The sequence below is a fragment of the Orcinus orca genome, chromosome 11, assembly GCF_937001465.1.
Source record: "Orcinus orca chromosome 11, mOrcOrc1.1, whole genome shotgun sequence".
NCBI lineage: Eukaryota > Metazoa > Chordata > Mammalia > Artiodactyla > Delphinidae > Orcinus > Orcinus orca.
The window spans coordinates 57669296-57684952 of NC_064569.1; the positions used below are offsets into that span (position 1 = coordinate 57669296).

The 15657-nt window shown below is 36.3% G+C and overlaps 1 protein-coding gene across 1 annotated transcript in view; it reads left to right on the plus strand.

Moving 5' to 3' along the window:
* Positions 1–15657, plus strand: part of RAB21 (RAB21, member RAS oncogene family) — a 29785-nt gene that overhangs the window by 11443 nt on the left and 2685 nt on the right. Inside the window, exons 2-6 of the mRNA XM_004281898.4 lie at positions 1992–2051; positions 3026–3133; positions 6352–6415; positions 12753–12807; positions 13313–13401. Coding sequence (XP_004281946.1) covers positions 1992–2051; positions 3026–3133; positions 6352–6415; positions 12753–12807; positions 13313–13401 — 376 coding nt within the window. The remainder of the gene's footprint in view (positions 1–1991; positions 2052–3025; positions 3134–6351; positions 6416–12752; positions 12808–13312; positions 13402–15657) is intronic.

The window sequence follows — 15657 nt, forward strand, 5'->3', positions numbered from 1 at the left end:
ATGGGCTTCTCATTGGGTGGCTTCTCTTGTTGGGGAGCACATGCTTTAGGCACGCGGGCTTCAGTAGTTGTGGCACGTGGGCTTCAGTAGTTGTGGCTCACGGGCTCTAGAGCGCAGGCTCAGTAGCTGTAGCGCACGGGCTTAGTTGCTTCGCGGCATGTGGGATTTTCCTGGACCAGGGCTCGAACCCGTGTCCCCTGCATTAGCAGGCGGATTCTTAACCACTGCGCCACCAGGGAAGGCCCCTAACCTGTGTTTTATTTAATAAAATATCTTGAGTGTAGCTTGGGCTTTGAAGGCAGACATTGCTGGATTTGATCTCAGCTCTGCCATTTGTGTCTCTGTAGATTCCTTAGTTAATCACTAAATCTGGTGGCCTTTTCTTAGTTTTAATTTTCCTTGGTATACATACAGCATAAAGTCCTTCCTGAAATCTAGGTTCCTTCTCCTTCAGTAATAATTCACCATCCTAGCCTTTTATCTGTTTTACTTTCCATCTCTGCACTTTCTTCTATATATATACACTTAAATGTGACTGTCTTTGCATAGCTTTGAAGTTGGCTCTTTGTTCCTTTTTTAAACAGGTCAACTGACTCTGTTTTCTGATTATATTCCCTCTTCAATTACTTGATTCATTTTTCTCTTTTCTATCCTCATGCACTTAGTTCAGGCCCCTTATGTTTTTCTTTCCAACTTTAAAATAGACTCCTGTCTTCCAGGTCTAGTCCTGTTCTTTCTTCCTATCGTATTCATTCTCTTAAAATACAGATCTTATATGTCCTCACTGCTTAGAAACCCTTCATTGATTATCCATTGTCAACAGTATTATTTCCTAACACTCCTTTGGATGAGTTAGGTGTTTTTTTAGGGAAAAAGAAGTCAAATGAGTTTGGGAAATGCTTGTATAAATGCAGTTAGTCAGCCTTCCTTTTGGCAGAATTTTAGTGTGCTAATAGGTACTGTGAATGCACAAAGGGGATATAGAGCAATATACAGCAGTTCCCAAATATACCTGACTGTAGTATACATTAAAAAACAAAAAACTTGTCTAGTGTCTTGGAACACGTTTTATTGAGACCCACAAGGTAAAGTCCATAGGCTTAGATATGGAGTCAGGACTTTTTTTTCGATTAATTCAACCTTTGCCTATCTTTGTAGTCTCATCTCTAGCGTCCACCAGACCAACTTGGAGTTTCCCATAGGGTGGGGAGTTATGTGTTTCAGGCTTCGGTGGCTTCACCCATCTGTCAGGAAAAACCCCCACTACTCCTAAAGGGGAGATCATTACCTTCTTTCTCCTACTACTTCTCCTAAAGGGGAGATCATTACCTTCTTTCTGAAGCCTTCTGTGACTTATCCAAGCAGGCTTTACACTTCCTTCCTCAGCATTTTCCTATAGTATACTTGGCAAGACCGTCCATTTTAACGATTATCACATGGTATTTTAATTCTCTTTATATTTTAGTTTCTGCAGTGGACTATAAGCTCCTTGAAAGCTGGAACCATTTCCTTTCATTTCTGTGACATTAGTACCTAGGGCAATTATTAGATATAGTTTAAATAATTGAATTATAAAATAATTGCAGGAAAATTTCCAATAATAATGGTATTCATACAGTTAACTATCAGTAAACATTTCTTTTATCTCATCTTAGAAGTCTCTTAGACGCTTTCTATAATGAGTAGGTAGGTGGCATCAAATTAAATGCGAAGAAAATGCTGTAATGAGGAAAAACTAAGAAAACATATTTACCCATTTTTTTGTACTTTTCGTAACTTGTATTCATAAAACAAAATATCTTTTTCTTAGAGTAAAAATAATGTTCTGTCTTCAGTGGAAATAATGTTTAATCATTAATAAAAACTCAGCGATTACTTTTTCTCCCAGATAACTTATTTCATATTGATATGATTCATTCATCTGTAGCTTTGGAAATAAAAAATGTTATTTTATGTGAAACATTGTTTAATGTATATCTCTCTTTTCTTAGGCATCATTCTTAACAAAGAAGTTAAATATTGGTGGGAAAAGAGTAAATCTTGCTATATGGGTAAGTTAACCTTTTCAACTGTATGAGTGAAGGCCTAGAGTACCTATTCTTGGTTCTCTCATAACTAATTGGCTCAAAATTTTCTGGATTTATTTTAGTTAACTGAAGTTTAGCCAAAAACTTTTTTTTTTTTTTTTTTGCGGTACGCGGGTCTCTCACTGTTGGGGCCTCTCCTGTTGCGGAGCACAGGCTCTGGATGCGCAGGCTCAGTGGCCATGGCTCACGGGCCCAGCCGCTCCACGGCATGTGGGATCTTCCCAGACTGGGGCACAAACCCACATCCCCTGCATCGGCAGGCGGACTCTCAACCACTGCGCCACCAGGGAAGCCCCAAAACCTTTTTTAAATAAACATTTTTTTTCTAAAATCTGGCTAAGAATTTTATCTTGCATACAATTGTATACATGAATAGTTCTATCATAACATTTTAGCTGGAGAAGGGTCAACTCAGAGGGATTCCATGTCAGAGAAAGGGGTGGACAGCCTACCTGGCCTTTTTTCCCCCATCTCCATATTCTAATCCTCCAAGGGAATGGCCAGTGGAGAGTAGGGCAAGGATAATGCAGTAGTGTACCTGTTGGCAGGTGGTCCTGGTGCATGCTCTTTCTCCTTGTCTCCTCTCTCTGGGGAGAACCTAAATTTAGTGCAAGGCCTGTTCCTGGCTTATAATGCCATTGTGGCCCATTCTGACCCTTTGGCAACTGAAATGGTTTTTTAGTGAGGGTGGGAAGATTGCTGAGGAAGAGGAAGGTTGGGGAGGGGAGAAGTAATCTTTATATAACAGTAAAACATTAAATATTGATTATAACTTGACTTAAAAATTTTATTTGTAACCTGTTTTGTTTCTTTTAACAGTGTTTTGGGGTTATCTATAAATTTATACCCCACTTTCCAATTAAACAAAAGTTCACTGTAGTTACAATAACAGATGTATTTTTTCTTCTGATCTAATAAGAGTTTATTGCTTTATTTAGGATACAGCAGGTCAAGAGAGATTCCATGCATTGGGTCCAATTTACTACAGAGATTCAAATGGAGCTATTTTAGTTTATGATATAACAGATGAAGATTCGTTTCAGAAGGTATTCTGTTTACTTATGGGTAGATGACTTAATAGAACAACACTGATTTTTTCAAGTCTGCATTAACATCTTTTGTTTACTAATGTGATTAGCCTTGGCTTTAAAGGTAAAGTATAGTTTGTGCATAAATGATGACCACTCATTTTTTTTAATGGAGTATTTAATTCATGTTAACAATATGGATATCATTTATTAATAGTTTATTACATGGCTTTCTCAGATATTAGGAAAGGGAAATAATCTGAAGTAAAGCTTCAGAAAAATATAGAGGCTTTTTTTCTCCCTATTAAAGAAAAATCACATACATTTTTTTGGTTCCATACACACTGGCCACCTGATAACTTGGTATGGATGCATGGGCAGATTCCATAATTGTGGGGAGGAAAACGAAGAACTAAATCAAGTTTAAGCTCTTTCTTCTCACTAAATTTCCTGGAGGATATAATATAAATTTTAAAAGGACAATCTAGGTAGTGTTCATTTTAAAGCTCCTCCATTTTTTTTAACCCCTCTTTAAACATTCACCAAAAATAAAGAATTTTTATAGTTGTTTGGGACCAAAAATGAGTGACCATTAAACTTACCTCTGAATTCTCATCACAATTAGGATTGTGACTAGTTACTTATTTGACCTTTTCTTTGAAAGCCCTTCTTGGAATAACTTTGTCAAGGATGTTTAACTAAAGGGGGTAATTTCCAAGGTAGAGACTTTTCTTGCCTTGAGTTACAGGTTTGTACTTGTTGAAATTACTTGCCTTTTTAGTTTTTTATTTTTATTTTATTTCCTAGTATTTAACTGATGAAGCAGATGTACAAGTTAGCCCTTGGATTATTAATGCCATGTGGAAAAACTTAGTCCAAGGAGTAGAAAAATGAAGCAATAGGTAGCTTTCAGATTTAATGACATTTAAAAAAGATATATATGTGGGGTGCTGTTTGTTATCCCTCCCTGCCTTTTTGGCATAAAAAGAAATGATTTAAGTATTTTATTGCTTAAAAGAAGGTGGAGTCTATTAGGTTGAAAAGTAACTAGTTGTCTCTGGCTGTATAACAAAACCCCCAAAATTTGGTGACTTAAAACAATGAAATATTATTTCTCGTGGTGTTTTAAGGGTTGACTGGGCAAGTCCTCTGCTCCATGTGGTGTCAGTGGAGTCAGTCATGCAGCTGCATTGAACTGGGGGTTTGGCTGGGTGGGAACCTGGATCCAAGAGGGCCTGGTTTTCCTCCACATGGCCTCTCACTCCATTTGGTGTCTCATTCTCCAGTACTCTCTCCACATGCTCTCATTATTCCATATTCCAGCCAAAGCTTCTTATGTGACAGCTGGATCCCAAGAGTGTAGCTGCCTGACCTTCCTAAGGCTTTAGTCTGGAATTGGCATGGCATTAGTTCTGCCACATTCTCTTGGTCAAAGCAAGTTACAAGGCTAGCCCAGAGTCAAAGAGAGAGGAAATACTCTTGGCAAAGAATTGGTGACCATCTTTAACTCATTACAGAGTGTATGGGGGTAATGAATAGGATGCCTGTGGAGGGGGATCTGATTGCAGATGAATAACAAATTTTTAAAAAATTGGTTAGATTTAGTAGGTCTTGATACTATATGTACAGGGAGTAGGGTAATAACATAATTGGATTCTGGCATGTTTCCTTTGAAGTGATGAGGATGTACATTTTATACCAGTACTGTCAGATTTTTCTTATATGAAATCAACTAAGGGTGGAAGTTAAATGCTTCTCTGAACATGTTATACATATATGTGAGTGAAACAAAAAGATGGGACTGTACTGAGAAAAGTGTAGTTATAGTGCTATTATAAATTGTTGATTACCTTTGTTTTTATACAGATTTTGTGTTTACTACAGTTCCTTTGCATTCTTGCAGAGAATAGGCGTGTGAAACTGTTACTTTGTGCATAGGAACATATGCACAGTAAATGCTTATCACACATATCTAATGTAATTTTTGTTATTTGTAGATGTGTGTGTATTTTTTTAGGAAGGTATATAAGTTCTGTGTCATTTGATTACATACGTACTAAATTCCATTACACAAAAATGAAAGTAGGTATCCCAAGTTGGTTCTTTATCCTGTTTTATGGTAATCAATATATTTAAAATCATGAGTTCAAAAGATTGCTTAATTTCAGGGACTTGCCTGGTGGTCCAGTGATTAAGAATCCACCTTTTAATGCAGGGGACGTGGGTTCAGTCCCTGGTCAGGGAACTAAGATCCCACATGCCGCGGGGCAGCTAAGCCCGAGCGCTGTAACTACTGAGCCCGCACACTCTGGAGCCCACGCACCACAACTAGACAGCCCACGCACTGCAACAAAGAGCCTGTGTGCCACAACTGAGACCCGACACAGCAAAAGAGAGAGAGAGGGAAAGAAAGAAAGGAAGGAAGGAAGCCCAGCATTAAAAAAAAAAAAAAAAACCTAATTTCAGTTTACTCCCCACGGTGCTTGCTGCTCTGCTCCATCCGTAGTGAAGAATCAGTTTGCCACTGGAGTCATTGTGCACCAGGGGCTCTCCACCAGGGGGCAGCAATGTCTAGAGACATCTTTGATTGTCCCACCTGGAGGATGGAACTGGTATCTAGTGGGTAGGAAGCCAGGGATACTGCTAAGCATCATACATTGCACAGGACAGTCCCTCACAACAAAGAACTATCTGAGCCAAAATATCAGTAGCGCTGAACTTGAAGAAACCTATCCTACGCCAAAGGATGAAATTTTATTTTACTCTTTTTGGTACCTATATACATTTTGTTTTCCTTTAAATGTGTGACACAGAAGCTCCTATGCCCTCTATTTGTGACCCAGTTGGGTTACAGAAGATTTTTAATTAAGCCCATGTTTTCTTAAGTCCAAAGTGATTCTCTATAAGCATCTATTATCAGAGGCTGGAATTGACATGCTTTTGCTTTGGTGAACAGCTTTGCTTGGATTTATGGGCAGTTATGAAAGTCTGTAATTAGAGATGCTTGTGTTTATTCTTATGTGTAGATATAGAGAGAAATCTTTCCATTGGATGTTTGTCTGTGCGTGTGGTTTGCGATATAAATGATCCTACAGTGAATCATTCCTAGTAACAACTAAACACATGGACTGTTTGACAAAATTTTGAGGTATTTTGACAGTGTTGAGTTTTGGAGTGTTGTAATGGTAGTCATTGTTACAGGATTTGTTTTAATATTTACTCTTTTGTGTACACAGGTTAAAAACTGGGTCAAAGAATTACGGAAAATGTTGGGAAATGAAATCTGTTTATGTATAGTTGGTAAGCATCATTACTTTTTAAAAATGTCCTTTGTTTCCTTAACACTTTATTAAAGAATAGTAAATCAGTAATTTTCATTTTAAAGTTACATGAAAAAAGAAGAGTGGTATTTTAGTATTTAATATTTTAGTATAATTTGGGATTTGGAAGTGATCTTTCAGGAGGTTCAGACATCTGTACTTCAAGGAATGCCTTTGGGGAGCAAGTGGGAAGCCCTAAACATGTAGGGCATCAAGTCCCCCAGCCTTGCTTCAACTTGACCCTTGGTTTTTCATCATAAGATTATTTTAGAAAAGAGTTCAGCAGCTACTTTACAATATAATTAAAATCAATGACTTAAGCTGTGTTCTTGTTCTGTATATTTAACTATACCCATTTTTGAGTTAAGAACAAATGTGACTCCAAAGATATAAGTAGATCATGATATACTAGACTGGAAAAATATCTTAAGAGGTAAAGTAAAACAACTCTAGAATTCACTCTTGGACTTCTGGCATTTCTCTTTGGTTTCCTTTTTCTTTAGAGTATTATTTCTATGATATAACAGCTAATTATTGGTCAACAAAGTGTTCCAGACACTATGCTGTGTACTCAGTGGACATTATCTCATGTAATCTTCACAACCCTATGAGGGTTTTGTAGAGGAAGCTGAGCCCTGGAGATACGTACTTAATAACTTGCTTAATATCATGCAGCTATCAGAGATGGGATTCAAATTGAGTCATTCAGACTCCTCTGCTTATGATATTAATCCTTATGAATAGCCTCAGGTTGTTTTCTCTCTTCCTTTTTATGTAACTGATAAATGGCTTGGGAGAAACCAGGGTAGTTTTAGTGGAGGACATAGAATGGAGTAGTCACCGTGGGCAAATTCTGCTTTTAGCCTTAAGAATTTTTTTGTTTTAACCTGAGTTTACATTTCTTACATTTTGTCACCATTAGATTGGTAAACTTTACAGGTCCAGATCAGGGTGCAAGTTTTGGGAGAGGAACAGGAGCTGATCTGGCCTGCTTTTTAGTCTAGATGCTAGATGTTAGGCTAGATGATGGGAATATTTCAAACAAGAACACTGGAGTCGTAGACCACATAGGAGTTTGGGACCAAAGCTGCAGCTAGTCATTGGTAAGTTTGGCCTGCTTTTGTCTGTCTGGTATATTGGACTTACTGGGAGTGGAAGAGGTCATAGTAGGTGAATGACTAAAGATTTGATGATTTGGGATTCTGGTTATCTCTCAGAAGAGAGGAAGGAAGTAACACATTCTAAGAAACATAGCTAACATATTCTTAAGAAAGTCAAAGAAGGGATTTCCCTGGCAGTCCAGTGGTTAAGACTTCGCCTTCCAATGCAGGGGCTGTGGGTTCCTCCCTGGTTGGGGAGCTAAGATCCCACATGCCTTGGGGCCAAAAAACCAAAACATAAAATAGAGGCAATATTGTAACAAATTCAATAAAGGCTTTAAAAATGGTCCACATCAAAAAAATCTTTAAAAAAAAAAAAGAAAGAAAAAAGGAAAGTCAAAGAAGCCTCAAGAACTTGTTACTTGACCAAGGTTACAAAGTAACATTTAAAAAATTAGCTGGGTGGGAATTCCCTGGTGGTCCAGTGGTTAGTGCTAAGCACTTCCACTGCAGGGGGGCACGGGTTCAATCTCTGCTACCGGGACCAAGGATCCCACAAGCCTCGCAGCATGGCCAAAAAAAAAAAAAAAAATTAGCTGGGTGAATAAACTTAGGATAATTAACTTAAGCTTTGTATTCTTCATGTTCATATTCTTAGAAGGTTTAGTAATATTGAAACTGGTAGCTTACTGCCCCCAAGTAGGGTTAGATACGTCTCATTTCATGTTATATAATGTTTATTAATGTTTGGTATAAAGTATAAAAGGCTCTCACTCTCCCTTTTCCGTTGGCAAGTGTGACATGGAATTCTATTTGTAATTCAGAGTTGGAAGAATTTTGAGAGCCCATTTACCACAAAAGGAAAATTTCACGAAGTTACCATATCTGTGTAACCAGTACATTAGAAGCCCCACCAGTACATTAGAAGCCCCCTTTCTTTTTTTTCTTTTTTTTCTTTTTTTTTTCTGTGCTCCTTTCTCATCCCAACACTACCCCAGTTGCCTTCTCCTCACCCCAGACATAATCCTGACTTTTTACTGAAGGGACTGGTTGTGTTCTGAATTTCAGAAAATAGGATCATGTGTGTATGGGAGCTATTTTGTCTGTTGTTTTGGCTTTACATTATGTTTACAAGATGCCTCTATGTTCTTGTATATAGTTGTACTTCATTTTACTCTCTTTGCTATCTAATACTTAATTCTATGAATATTCCACAGTTTATCCTTCTGCTGTTGATGGACATCTGCATAATTTTTTCCACGTCTTGATTTTCATTTCATTCTATATATGTTCAGTGTTTATTTTCTCTCCTGTTTTAAAACTAACTTCAAAATAATACTACCTCATAGCATTGTGATGAAGACTAAATAATGATTTGGAAAACACTTGGTATAGAGTAGGCATATGACAAATATTTGTTCCTTTCCCTTTACGCATGACAGTCCTTCAAACATTTGAAGCCTACTTGGATGGTTCACCTAAAATCTTCCCTAAGTTTTCAACTGTTTGGGCTAACTTTCAGACATCCTCATCATCCTGATTATTTTTTTCCTAGGTTTATTTCGGTGTATCAGTGTGTCTCCTACACTTGAAATGAATACTAGAATCCAAACATTGTTGACTCAATGTATACTATAGCTCTCTCTTTTTTTAAATCTTCTTACTGTCCTTCTACCAGCATTGCCCAAGATTGGATATACTTTTTAGCAGTCATGTCAACTCAATTTCTCTTTTACGTAGATTATAGTTAACAAAAATCAGAATTCCTTTTTTATAAGTATTGGTCTTCTGTCAGGCTTTCCCCATCTTCCTACATAACTAAATTATTTAAACCTAAGTGTAGGAATTTCAACTTGTCATAGGTTTCTGAATGTTTATGTTTGATATATAATCTACTAGCTTTTTCATGTGTAAATTAGATGCTGAACCTTCTAGGTCCTTATCTAAATCACTGATAATGTGTAAAGCAGGAAGAGAGAACTCTACTAGCAGACTTTTCCCTCTAGTTTTAGTTAATCCATTGATCAGCACTCTTGGCTGTGGTTGCTCTGTTTAATAGAGTATTTTGTTTCTAGTCTGTCCTTAATATTTGTATGTTTGTTAAACAAATATTTATTATTAATAATAGCTACCATTTATTGAGTGCCAATAAATGGTATTCTAAGTATTCTAAGTATTCTAAGAACTACACACTTATTTCATTTAAGCCTCCTGACAACACGGCAAGAAGGCATTGTTGCCATTTCCATTTTACACATGAGAAAATGGACTTAGAGAGCTTGATACTTCCCAAACTACATAGTATATAGAGATAGACCTGGGATTTTCATTTGGGTCTGTCTGCTACTTCAAGCCCATATACTTAACCAATAATGTATATTGCTGGCTATGTACCAGGCTTTGAGAATAATGTAGTGAATAAGTTAAAAAATAGATATGGTCCTTGTCTCCCCAGAGCTTATCATGTAGGGTGAGACAGAAAAACAAGCTCTTATTGTACATTATGATACATGCTATCAAGGGGTTGGGGGTGTGCTGTGATAGCACAGAAGCAAACCGAACTAAATTGGGGGAGTGGTGGTTAAGGGATTTCCGAAGCCAGCCAGGGTTGTGGTAGGAAATGTGTTAATTATCATGAGTTTAATTCTCTCATAACAGTATTGATTTTCCATTTGATCATTCACTGTCATTTTCCATTTGATCATTCACTGTGATGGCTGAAAAATACTCTATTGAACACATCCTATGTGCTAGACTTTTTACATATATCTTATTTTCACATTAACCTTGCAAAGTTTATTAGCTACATTTGTACAAAGTGAGACTAAGGGGTTAAGTAATTTGCCCCAAATCTTATAGTTTTGAAATGAGCCAGGACTTAAAAACAAGTTTTATCAGATTTAAAAATTTCTTTCCACTAGGCCACACAACATCCAGTCTAAGCAAAATAAAGTTCTAGCTCTTTATTGCTATTAGGCCGTCTGCCCTTAGCAATGGGTGTATCCCTTCCGTGTTCTTAATTCAAATAGGTATTTTTAAAGAAGATAAAATTTTTAGTATTCTTAGCAGGATAGCCTTTTCCTCTCCTATAGCTTCCGTCAGCTTTCCCCCCTAGCCTTTATTGTACTATACTTTCAAGTAGGTGCTTACTTTGGTGGTTATTCTTATTTTCAGGTGTTGTAAGCCTATTAGAAAGTTCCCAATGTGGCTGCACAGTAGTATTGAAACAGATATGAGCCTCAACCACAAGCTTTAGCTCTCTTGCTTTTAAAAGAACATAGCTAAAAAGGTCTTGAACTTTGGAAAGGTGTCAGTCACTGACAGGCAGTTTTGTGACTTCGTCTGTGCTGTTAATCCATTATGAGCACTTAATTGTTCAAAGAAATAGTAGTTATTTAGTAGAGGGATTTTTTTTTGTTTAAAATATTAATTATGTTATTAAAATAGTTAGCCATTTTAATAATAACTGGTTTTAGGGAACTCCCTGGCAGTCCATTGTTTAGGACTTGGCGCTTTCATTGCCGTGGCCTGGGTTCAATCCCTGGCTGGGGAACTAAGATCCCGCAAGCCGTGTGGCATGGCCAAAAGATTAAAAAACAAAAAAATACTGGCTTTATTAAAGTTTAGTTAAGTTTAAAATGCTGTTAAATAATAAAGCAGTGTCAATAATTTTCCCCAAATATTCATGTGAGGCAACAAGGTGATTGTCTACTTTCCCTATCCTCAGTTTTTAAAAATAGATGTTGGTAATTATGGTGGATTTTTAAAAAAGAGACATTAAAACTCTAACAAACCAACTCATAGGGTTTTAGTTAATTGCAACAAAAGTCTCCTTTGATCTGTAGGAGGCTGTTTTACCTTTTTACAGTGGCAGAATCTTGTGCCTCCATTTGTTGGAGCTGCCTGCCACTAGGTGGTGCTTTGTGCATTCTTCATAGCATGAAACAACTTATTCCACTGGTGACTGTTGGATATATTGGTTGTAATATTTAGCAAATTAAAATTTTATTGATAAAGTATAATGTGGGAAATCAGAACTGATATGTGTCTTCTTGCTGAGATAGGCTGATAACTGTTCAAAGAAGGAAGAGTTTATTACTGAATTTGTTAGTACCAGCTGAGCTTTAGTAATGTCTGCTTCCCTCCCTCAACCTTAGGCTATGGTGTCAGATCATTGCTTAAAGCTGCGCGTAATTAGGTGCTCAGATTATTTGAGGTCTTCATATACAGAACCTCTGGGCTTGTACCTCTCAGTTCTAAGCATCGCATCTTTCATTGGGTGCTTACTTCAATACTTTATCTGAAATTGTCTTCTAGACTCTCTAAGGTCCTGAGAAAAAATGACCTTATTTACAAGTTTCCTTTTTTACCCCTATAGGTCATAATAGAAGAAATGAAAATATTTGTTTAAAGTGTCCTTTCTTAGGGTATTTTTCCCCTTTTCTGTATGTTATTTCCATTGCCTTTAGCACTCTGTCCAGCCTACTTACCTTAATCTCTACTGTGTATATAATAAGGAATCTGCATTTTGCAGTTCCTACACTTTTGTTCTGGTGGCTTTATGGCATAATCTCAGTTTGGTTCCATTGTTTAAGGAGAGCTAAACTTATTTTCAGTAATTTAAAATCTGCATGATGTTCATATACTAAGTTGTCTCATGTTTTTAAAACAAATGTAGTTTCTTCCCCTGCAGTGGTGAAGTACTTCAAAAGCCATATATTTTAATGCTTTCTTTAACCAGTTAATATCATCGAGAAAACCAAAATATTCTTAGGATCCAAGAGGCTAGCCTAATATATTTTCATGAACCATAATTATTGATTGGGGACCATTTACACTTGGCTAAGACTCATAGGTTTATCCTTAGGATTCCCTAGTGAATCTTAGTCCCATTTATACCCTAAATCAAAAATAGTGCTTATCTCTTTGGAAAAGTTATTTTCTCTGACAGAGGCTGCAGCTTCAGGAGGGATGTGCATTGAGCCATTTGAGGGAGGTTGAGGCATTCACCTTGACAGTCATGATCAGCCCTCATATCCAAATGTCCTGAAACCTTACAGTTTCAGGACATTTAGAAGGACATTTAGAAGTCTGGTGGGTGGGGATTTGTATTATTTTTCCAGATGATTAAAATGGCAATTGTATATTTAGAATTGGCTTAATTTCATTATAAAAATGAATCAATATTAAAGACTGGCATTTACATTTTCAAATTAGGTAATAAAATAGACTTGGAGAAGGAGAGACATGTTTCCATTCAAGAAGCAGAATCGTAAGTGTTATCCCTTCTCTTCCTTCCTTCAGTCACTCTCTGTAAGAAGTCTTCCTCTTTGCACAATGTACTTTACCATTTAGTTATTACTCAAACCTCTTAATATAGATTGAGCTAGTGGATTCAGTGAAGCGAGTTTACACTGGCAATTTCTGGCTTTTGGTGACATTTAAAGTTATTTCACTTTCACTTCTCTTTCTGGTTTCAGTAAAAAGTATTAAGAGTGATGCAAAAGAAAACCGTCATGGCCAAATAGTCAGTGAGTCACAAAAACTGAAGTATTTGGGTTGCAGATTAACTTAGAATAAAAGTCTTGTTTTATTCTTATTTAAAAGTTGATTCAATATATAGAAACGTCAAATGGTATATAATCTTAATTTCACTAAACCTGGGTTAATTAGTAATAAGTCACTAAAATTGCTATTGTAAAAAAGTTCAAATGGCAGTCATGACAAAAACATGAAACATATTTTTACTTCAATTACTGATGTTACTTTTTTTTAAGGTATGCAGAATCTGTGGGAGCGAAACATTATCATACTTCAGCCAAACAGAACAAAGGAATTGAGGAACTTTTTCTTGACCTTTGTAAAAGTAGGTATATGGCTCTTTTTAAAATATTGGTAATATTTCGGAGTGATTGTTTGTTTTTAATTTATTTATTTTATTTATTTATTTTTGGCTGCATTGGGTCTTCGTTGCTGCGCGCGGGCTTTCTCTAGTTGCGTCGGGTGGGGGCTACTCTTCATTGCAGCGCACGGGCTTCTCATTGCGGTGGCTTCTCTTGTTGTGGAGCACGGGTTCTAGGTGCGCGGGCTTCAGTAGTTGTGGCTTGCGGGCTCTAGAGCACAGGATCAGTAGTTGTGGCGCACAGGCTTAGTTGCTCCGTGGCATGTGGGATCTTCTGGGACCAGGGCTCGAACCCGTGTCCCCTGCATTGGCAGGCAGAGTCTTAACCACTGCGCCACCAGGGAAGCCCCTGGGGTGATGTTTTACAGTTTCCATTTTGACCATATTGATGATTTGTCGCATCGACCAGTATTATTATTTACTTAGTATCTTTAACTCATTTTTTGAAGCTTAAATACCTTCTTTAGCCCTATTTCAAGTAGTAATCAATGGCTATGAAATCTTATGTGTAGTATTTGCTAAATACATATTAAAATATATGCATTACTGTTAAAAATAAAAATGGAAGGGGAATGGACAGAATAAAACAGATTTAAGAGCTGTAACAACCTTTTGCAGTGGATGGACCTTATTTGGATCCTAATTTGACAAACTAGTGAAAAAGAACATTTGTGAAACAATTGGGACTATATGAACACTCACCGGATATTGATATTAAGAAATTATTGTAAATTTTTTTAGGCGTGGTTATTGTGTAGTGGTTATGCTTAAAAAAAGAATTATTTTTTAAAATGTTTTTATCTTTTAGAAATCATATTAAAATAATTTATGAATAAAATTATGTCTCTGGGATTTGATTTAAAATAATGGTAGGGATGATTGCCAAGCATGGATGAAATTGTGTGATGGACATACAGATTTTCATTATGCTCTTCTTTCTACTTTTATATATGTTTGAGCTTTTCCATATTAAAAAAAGAGAAAGGAAAATGTTTATTATATACAATCTGAAAGTCATTTCTCATATCACCAATAGAATGTATACTATACTTAGGAAAACCCTAGTCTATAGAAAAATGGATTGAAATGATTTTGTCAAATTATATTCCTTATAGTTATAGACCTCAGAATGATGGTTTTTTGCTCTAAAAAAATGTACATATATACAAACTTTGAAGTAAATTTCAGTTTTATGTAAGCCTGAAGATCATTCATAATTCTTCTAGAGTGTTAATTCTCTAAATGTGGTCCTGCAATCAGCAGCATTAGCATCACTTGAGAGTATGTTAGAAGTGCAAATTCTTGGGCCTTACCCCAAACCTACTGAATCAGAATCTCTGGAGGTGGTGCCCAGAATCTGTGTTTTAATCCCTCATTATGATTCTGATGCATACTAAAATTTGAGAACCACTGCTGTACATATCAGTCACTAGGAGATCTTGTTAAAATGCATAATTTGATAAAATGGGTCTGATGTGGGCCTGAGCTTCTCTTTACTAACAGACACCCAAGCGGTAATGACACTAGTACTCAGACCATACTTTGAGTACTGAGGTTCTAGATCAGTGGCTTATAAATGTTATATATCATATCTTTATATAAAAGAATTGAATATTCTCTATACATTTATTTTAAAAATTATAGAACATGTATAAGTACTTATGATTTTCCATATTGTAAAATATACATTAAAAAAAAAGAAATTTTGAAAGGTTAAGGAAAAATAAATTGAAGTTTTTCTAATTTTACCTCAGTGGATTATCCCGTATACCTCAATTTGGAAACCATTGTTCAAGAGCAATCTCTGGACCCAAGTTTAAGAAACCTTATTCTGTTTTAAGGACTCTCTTTTCTTTCCTCATCTTTTCAGATATGTATTTTGCAACTATTTACTCCTAGTCTGTGTCTTATATTCTCATTTTTCTTAACTGTCTCTCAAAGAGCTGAAGTTCTAAATTTTAATGAGGTCTGATTTATCAGGTTTTCTGTATGAGTCATGTTTTTTGTCTTACATGAGAAACCTTTGGTAACTCAAAGTCATAAAGATTTTCTTCTACAGAGATTTCCTCCTGTGTTTTCTTCTAGAAATTTGTTTTACATTTAAGACTGTAATTAATTTTTTGTTAATTTTCACATATGGTGGGAAGTATAGATTGAACTTTTATTTTTTACACGTAAATGTCCAGTTCCAGTACTATCTCTTGAAAAGATTGTGCTGGA